Source organism: Amblyraja radiata, chromosome 19, assembly GCF_010909765.2.
Source record: "Amblyraja radiata isolate CabotCenter1 chromosome 19, sAmbRad1.1.pri, whole genome shotgun sequence".
In the NCBI taxonomy this organism is placed as follows: Eukaryota; Metazoa; Chordata; class Chondrichthyes; order Rajiformes; family Rajidae; genus Amblyraja; species Amblyraja radiata.
The window spans coordinates 16,606,894-16,615,405 of record NC_045974.1 but is presented as its reverse complement, the minus strand read 5'-3'; the positions used below and the strand labels follow the sequence as shown (position 1 = coordinate 16,615,405).

At 40.9% G+C, this 8,512-nt stretch overlaps 1 protein-coding gene across 2 annotated transcripts in view; it reads right to left on the bottom strand.

The window, feature by feature from the left end:
• The window catches only part of braf (B-Raf proto-oncogene, serine/threonine kinase), a 74,244-nt gene that overhangs the window by 5,436 nt on the left and 60,296 nt on the right, over nt 1-8,512 (bottom strand). For both annotated transcript variants that reach the window (XM_033037757.1, XM_033037758.1), the window contains 5 exons: nt 8,346-8,392; nt 5,755-5,873; nt 3,509-3,640; nt 2,657-2,791; nt 838-991 (listed from right to left, as the gene is read on the bottom strand). In XM_033037757.1, the coding sequence (XP_032893648.1) occupies nt 838-991; nt 2,657-2,791; nt 3,509-3,640; nt 5,755-5,873; nt 8,346-8,392 (587 nt within the window). The remainder of the gene's footprint in view (nt 1-837; nt 992-2,656; nt 2,792-3,508; nt 3,641-5,754; nt 5,874-8,345; nt 8,393-8,512) is intronic.

Here is an 8,512-nt window from a genome sequence, read left to right as displayed (position 1 = left end):
AGACAAAAATGCTGGAATAACTCAGCGGTTGAGGCAGCATCTATGGAGCGAAGGAAATAGGCAATGTTTCGGGTCGAGAGATCGGAGGAGAATGTGACAAACCATTACAAAATGCCCAAGGGGTTGCACTGATCATGTTGTAATTTGGTTTCAAAGGTTTTCACACCGTACATGATTCTCAGTAGCGGCCTTGGATGTCAGCTGTTCTCAGCACGCTCCACCAGTGTCAGGCAGTGTGGGATCAATGAGCTTCATGGCTCCATGCCTGCCCCTATAGTACCTTCAGGATAAGTGCACATGTGCCTTTCAGACTTCAGGAACTTACCTACAGCGGGTGCTGGTCACAAGATGAAGATCTCTACTCTACAAACAAGCCAATCCAGCAGTCAGCATCTTACCTATATCTTTACTATGTTAAGTAATTGAGTGTTCTGGACTTGAAGATCAGGATACCTTCACCTGACTGTTACTTAGCCAGATATTTTCGGATTATATCATGGACAATTTGTGAGATAGTGCTGTGTGTATAATAGCTATTATGATAGTATTATACTACGCAACAAATGCTTTCATGCAGAAAGATGTGGGCATCAAGTGCAAATAGAACTGGCAACTGCAGGTCACAGAGAGTCTAAATTGCCCCAATGCCCAATGATCAAAAATAGTCAGTGATGACGGAATCCTGGAGATTGATTTTAAACTTTGCAAGAACAAACCAGTAGAGCAGGATGGGGTACAATATACTCACACCTACTTGTAAACTAACGAATGATCAGATTCATGAGGTCCTACACTGGAGAAGGGAGAAACGCTCCCTTTCACCACATATGCACTTACCATATCCTCCAGCCTGGATGGGCGTCTTTGGGGAAGCGCAGGTATACAGACTGAAGTCCTCAGTCTGGAAGCCGGCACGATTGAGTGAGGGCTCGGACGCACTGCGGTGAATCTTTGGCAAGGACCTGGCCAGCAGCTCAATAGAAGCGAGAATCTGCAATGCAGAAATACATCATTATTAGGAGCCTACTGCAGTTGTTCATCATTCATCAGGACTTTCCCCTCAGCAATTTCCCACACACTTTGCCGATCTCATTACCTCTGCAAAGAATAAGAGTAAAAGATTTCCGGAAAGAGCCTCGAATGAATGGCTGGCCACAGGAGCATATTTGGGTTTAAGATTTAGAGGTGGAACCAGGAGAATGAAACCTCTGGCAGGATTCTGATAGAGGTGATACATAGTCCAAGCATGCAGCATCCAACTTGTCAACAAGATCCAAAGTCACCATCAGGTTGTGTTGCGGGTCTTCAAAGAGCGTGATCATGTCAAATCACATAGAAAATGCGATTCTTCATATTATCTGCAAGTTATATATATTTTATACACAAATAGGCCTACAACTGTACTGGGAGAAAGTTTGACTAACAGGATCAACTCTTGCTCAACTATTGAAAGCCACATGGGAGCTGTTGTGGTTGGTGCCTCATTTCACTATACACGTGTGTACTGATGCTTGTACACAACTGAACTGGATCTTGGCCAACTTCAACAGCTCTCCAGAGTGCCAAAGGGAGATGCTACCAGCAAGACCTGTCGGTGCATGAAGCTCCACAACTTTGGGTACAGGTGATCGTTGGTCGGTGCGGAATTGGAGGGCCGAAGGACCCGTTTCCATGCTGTATCTCTAGAACTTAAACTAAACTAAAAATAGGGACACTGGTGGCATGGACAAGGTGGGCTGAAAAGGCCCATTTTCTTTGCTGCATTTCTCTATGCCTGTATGCCCATTCTATTGTCGCTTGGTTAAAATTCTGGAATTCATCAATTAACAGGTCTGTGATAGTATCTTCACCCACACATCAGGAGGTCAAGAACTCAAGATAATTATGAATGTCCTTAACACCCAAGCAGCATTTGACCAAAATCAAAGGGCATTTTTTAAGGGAAGAACACTGCAAGGAGAAAGACCTCACACAATGGAGTGTGGGTGTTGTTGGAGGTCAATCATCCCAGCCCAAGGATATCACTGCAGGAGTTTGTCTGGGGAGTGATCTGGGCCTAAACACTTCCATCATGGGAAACGGTGATGTTTATTGAAGATTGAACAATGTTCAATTCTACTCTTCCATAAATGTAGTCCATGCTACATGCAGCAAGATCCAGACAATCCACAGGCATGGGCTGGTATGTGGCAAGTAACATTTACACCACATTTCTATCTCCAACAAAGATAACGTTTTGCCACTGCTTTGGATCTCATAGGCTTTTATTTATCTGTTTAACATTGACTGTGTAACCTGGCCATGAAATCTTGCTTAAAAAAGCCACGTAGACTACATCAAGCACTTCTATTCTTGGTCATGCACAATCTTCTCTCGAATCCATCTTGACTACCCAACATGGCCCTAAATTATCAAGTTATTTTGTTTATTCAAAGTAATTGAATTTGTCATCCCCTTTCAGGACTGTTATCCTTTCTATAAAAAAGGTTCTCCAAGCTGTATGTGAATCTCTAATTGTGGCTAGCTATTTTTTTTTTTGCACAGATCAAGTGCACCTTGGTTTTACATACAGTACGCAACCCTGGAGCTCACTAGCCAATTTTTCAGCAGATCCTGAGACAGAGTTGGGAAGCAAGGTGCAAAGCGAAACACTCACCTGAGGGAACAGAGGCCTTTCATCCCGTTTCTTTTTCAGACAATCTGCCATTAACCGCTTCATTGCCTTTGGACAGTTATTGCGCACCTTGGTGAGGTCAGGGGTCAGGTAACCTCTGCCAACCATGAAGATTATCTAAGAGACAAGTCGGAAAGGTCAATCTCTAGAAATCAATGAACTATTAAACTTGGACGATGAAGGTTCAAATATGACCCTGTGGTGGCAGGATTATGGGGCTAGTCCTACCTCTGGTTCAACACTGAAACTTCTCAGAAAGCATTTCTTGGTCACCAAATGGTTTACCTTGGCTCAAATGGTAGGCAGTATACTGGGTCACTCATGAATGGAGAGATGCTATGACTATATTCACAAGATTAAATTTAAGTTGGAATATGATGCAGGTTAATATTTTATTATACAGGGGGCTTTCTATATTCCATTTAAATTTAAAATTTTATTTTTTAACATCCGTATATGAATTAAAAGGAACATCACTTCCCTGAGATATGAAAAACTGATGCAGAAACACACTGAAGCCTATGAGCAGGACACATGTGTTATCTCTATTCCCTAGTTTGACCCAGTGGCAGTGAGATGCATTCCAACCTAGATACATTATAAGAATTTGTGGGCTCCCCAAAAGAGAACAATGCTGCACTTGATTCAGAGGTTGAGAGGAGGGGAGACTTGATATAAGTAAATAAAATTATGAGAGGCACAGATCGGGTAGACAGTCAGGACCTTTTTCCAAGGATGGAATGCCCAACACTAAAGGGCATAACTATAAGGTGAGAGGGGGAAAGATAAATGGAGGTGTACAGGGAATTTTGCAGAAGGAATGGGATTACTCACCTGATCACGGTTATTGATGTTGGAATAGGGTAACTGTCCGCTCATTAACTCATACAGAACCACCCCAAAGGCGTAGACATCAGACTGGAAACTATAGGGGTTCTTATCTTGCATTCGAATCACCTCAGGGGCCTAAGAGAAATTGAAGGTTTGGTCAGCAAGGTTATATTTCAGATTTACTGGTGAACCCATTCTCTATTCTGTACTGCCTCTAATACAACTGTATTCATTCTTAAATAAAGGTTAGTAAGCCATTCTACTGTACTGCTGATATGGTTCACCAGCACCCTTCAGTTGGAGCAAGATCTCCCTAAACTATACTCAATTTTCCTTGCAATTAAAAAAGGTTGTTTACATTCCCAACCATCTGTTAGCTACTATCTGTGATTCATCTATGAGGATACCCTGACTTCTGCTGTTATAAGAAATAGCATTGCAGCAAATAAGAATGATTATATTTGCAAAAACATTTGGATCTGCTGGGATATCCCAGGTACAAGAAAACCAATTCCCAGCTATTAGTAATGCTTTACCTCTAGAATTGGAGGAGAGCCTCACCCTTGCGAGACCACCATGAAAGACCCCTAATAAGGGCAGCAAAGCAACGAGGACTATGCCAGTCCACCGGGTCACCCTGGCTGCAGTTGTACATCAAAAGCAACAACAGACTGGCAGAGACCATATGTGGGCAAGAACTGTCCTCCATAAGAGACTAAATGCTGCTAACCCTTTGCAGCCTTGACTTTGTTCCTGCATGCGATCAGTTCTGTTTTTTTCTGTTGTGATCATCTTCTGGTTTTGAAGTGGTTTAGACTACAGGAACTACGTGTGCTTAAGTGTTTGCTTGCAAACAAAACTGGGACCGAGAAGCTTAGGTTACAGCGTGTGGAAGTAGATGAATTGACCTTTGTAAAGCATACAATAATTGTTTCAGAGCTAAAGTTGTTTGTGTTTCAAGCAGATTAAATTAACATGAAAGGTGATAATTATTGGTTAACAGTTCCCTAAAGTAACAATGGATTCTGAAGAAAGAGGAAATTACAATGTAGTTTGTCTTTTATTAGTAACCACCTGTACTTTTTATTCTTCATCATTCAATTTGTTACAGTTAATACATTAATTGGATTAAAATTGGAAAAATTACAAGGAACAAGGGACAAGAATTCCATACTAGTCATTGCAATTCAGTGAACTGCTGTCCATTATCCAGTCTCTGATGCCAGGTTGAAAAAACTTTTTCAGGTAAAATTGTTTTTAAAGTAGATATAGTTTATAATCACGTTTCGGGACCTTTGAGGTGACTTGTTGTTCTGCCTAACTTTTCATTCGAAAGAAAAATTCACACTGTGAAAGTTGCATAGAATGACCATTTCCCTACAGTGACAAACAAAGTCAATGGGTTCTTAAGCAGCATTGTAACAGATTTAATTTAAAAGAGAAGCAGGTAGCAATGATATGTTGGAATCACAAGTGTTAAAGCACAAATGCAAGCAATTGTAAGAACTTGTTCAAACATCAAATGACACAGCACAGGCACACTAAAGCTGCCTGCATAATGTGTGTTGTGTCGACACAGCAGAGCCACATTGGTCTCAAACCGTTGTTCGTCGAGCTCGAGCACTTACGTGGACCTGCCATGATCTGGGCCGACCAATCAACGCCGACCTGGGTGGTCAGCTGACGGGGTGCAGCAGACGACGGAGCTAGTCTTCACTTCACAGTCAACACGTTACACACACCTTGCCCTTTTCTACTAATTGTTGAGTTGCATTGTTTAAATATTAAACTGAGTGTTTATACAACATGTGAATCTCTTCATTGTGACAGTGTCAAACCCTAAAATGAACTGCAATGTCTCGACCCAAAACATCTCCAGAGATGCTGCCTGATCCACTGAATTATTCCAGCCGTGTGCTTTTTTGTAAACCATGTATCTGTAATTTTCCTTAGTCCTCCAATTAAAAATTAATTATTCTGCTATTCTATTCTTCTCCCGGTTTATTTGTTCATTCATGTAACCCGACACACGCTTATTTAGACTGTGCCCTCACTAATTACATTCACACCTTTTGCCTCTGCTGCACATTTGACCATAATACATTTGCTCCCTTCAACCATGTCATAAATATAATCCAATTAAAACTAGATTTGACCATAATGAAAATTAAATTATCTTAAATATGTATATATTATGGTTCTTTTTTACCACATTCATAATGAGCTTCAGACATAGATTAATCACTCACCATCCAAAGGATAGAACCAGACAGCTGTTCAAATTGATGCGACCCACTCCATCGGGATTTCACTGTCGCCAACCCGAAATCTCCGATCTTAACTGTTAGATCTTCATGTAGAAAAATATCTTTGAATTCAAGTTAAGGAACTCAGACATATTGCTAAAAATTACACGTCTTCATCCCCGAAAGCCATTGACCAATGTACAAAGAAAGGTGCTGAAGACAGAATAATTTTGTTTCTTCTCTATCCAAGATTAGATAAATCCACACTCCCCTCGCAAGTTTGCATTTATATAGTGTTTTTGAGCAGTTTTAACATGCAAACGCCTTCATAAGTAGCAGTAAACCATACCCCATAGAAATGTTTTCTATGGCTCCAAATTATGTGGAAAAATTTGAAGTCAAAGAATGGAAAATAATTTCTTCAAAAGTAAGAGATTGAAATGACTTGTCTGTCACTGTACACAAATCACATAAGATGAACTGTGGGTGCAGTTAGGAGAGCAAATGTACATGGGCCTTTATTGCAAGATGATTCAAATTGAAGGATTCTTACTCAAATCCACACAGATACGCACCTAGAATAGGCCACCCTACCTAAGGATGAGTACAATGCAAGAGAGGAATGGGGTGAAGATTTGCCAGATTGATTCTGGGGATGAGGGGATTTGACTACTGGGAGGAGCCTACGCTCTCCAGATACCAGAAGAATTAGAAGTGATCACAAGGAAGCATGCACATTTCTCACGTTGGTCAAGAACGTAGATGCATGGTTTATGATTCCCCTCGTAGGCTTTCCAGAAGCAGAATTCAGACTTAAGAAAAATACAGTATGGAACGTCCCTTCAGCCCAACTTGTCCACAACAACCAAGGTGCCTTCCTGAGCTGGTACGATTTGCTTGCATTTGGCCCATACCCCTCTAAACCTTTCCTATCCATCTCAAAATAGGGATTGGCCATTCATGACTGAGATGAGACGAACTCTCCCCACCCAAAGTGTGATGAATCTTTGAAATCTTTGTAGAAGAGGATTGGGGTGGGCAGAGTTACTCGATATAAATATAGGGATTGATAGATTTTTGTACTTTGAATAATATGGGGGTAGAGCTACAAAGTGCTAATGAGGTGATCACCCATGATCTTACGAATGATAGGGCAGCACATGCAGTTGATAACTCAATTCTGCTTCTATGCCCTATGTTCCAATCATGTTGACTGAGGGGAAAATATTAGTCTAGGCATCTTTTTTTTTCTAGAGCAGTTCAACAGGGCATTTTATGACCAAATTAGAGAGTTAATGAAGCCAGTTTAATGCAGAAAGCACAAACATGACCATTTTCTTTGAATTTAGAGCAGAGGACGTGGAGCAAACCTACAACCAGCAGTTTTATACAGAGGCCACTGTGACATCAAACAGTACATCAGACGCACTTGATGTCAATTGTACGTACACTGATACTGTGTGCATTAGCCCTACAAGAACACAAGTAGATCTTCAACCCACCATCTAACTTTACTATTGAAATTACAACAGCAGTATAACATGCGGTGTCACAGGTAGATAAGATGGTCAGAAGGCTTTTGGCACAATGGCCTTCATCAGTCAGGGTTTTATAGACTAGTCAGAGTATAGACACAGATATATAGGTTTAGAATGGTGTGTGGCTTGGAAGAGATATAGGTATTGGCACTCCCATGCTGAGGTATGACTAGGAGGTACTATCACCTTCTAGATGAACATTGTGGCTAGAGAAGCCATTGAAAAAGATGCTGCAATGGATTCTGTAGATGGTATAAAATGCAGCCTCAGTTCACCATTGGTAATGGAATGAATGCTAAAGTATTAGGTAGTGCAGTGGAAAAGTGAATGTCTAGGGTGGGTACGGAGCCAATATTTTAAAAATACTTTGGGTTCTTCAATGTTATTAGATCTGCCCTTTTCCAGTCAAAGAGAAAGGCATTTGATCCCTCCTGACCTGCAATTTGTATTGTAGGTCAACAGCCCTAAGGCTTTAGGAGACAAATCACTCACCACCGAATAGCCAGCCTGTGACTTGTATCTACCATATTCATGTGCCCGGTCCTGTTAAGTTTCTCGTAAAAAATAACCCTTTCTCACCATTCCTCGTGGATGATGGTGTTGTAGAAAGAGAGGTGATTATATCCTTTCACTTCTATTCATGAGCCATAAATATTACCGTTAGATGGCAACATAACTTGAACATCATGCAGGTCCTGCTGCATGGTTATTGACCTTCATTATCTGAGGAACTTGAAAACAAATTGAACAATATGCAACTTTCAGCGAACATTCCTACTTCTCACCTTATGTCACAGGATGAGGCATTGATCAAGAACAGATGAGAACATCATATGAAATAGGAGTAGGAGAAGGCCATTTACCTCCTTGATATTGTTTCGCCTTTCAAAAAGACCACGATTTTGAGACTCTCGCGCTGAAAGAAATTCAGCAACATGTTGATTCTGATTAAAAACAAGCCATGCTGGCCTGTTTGACAAAGGTTTACAAATAGGCCGTTACAGGAGTCCTGTGCATTGGTGGTGTAATGCCAATACTCCAAGTAGGAAAGGATACTATTACTCTTCAGATCTCTGTGAATTATGGATTTTGCATGCAGGTAGCTGTAAAAAAAAATGATCATTAGCAATCTGTCTAATGTTAGTCAACAATTTAAACATGAAGAACAGGACAAGGCTGCTAGAGGCATGGTCGATGTCTTTCAACCTGTGTTGCTCAACAAT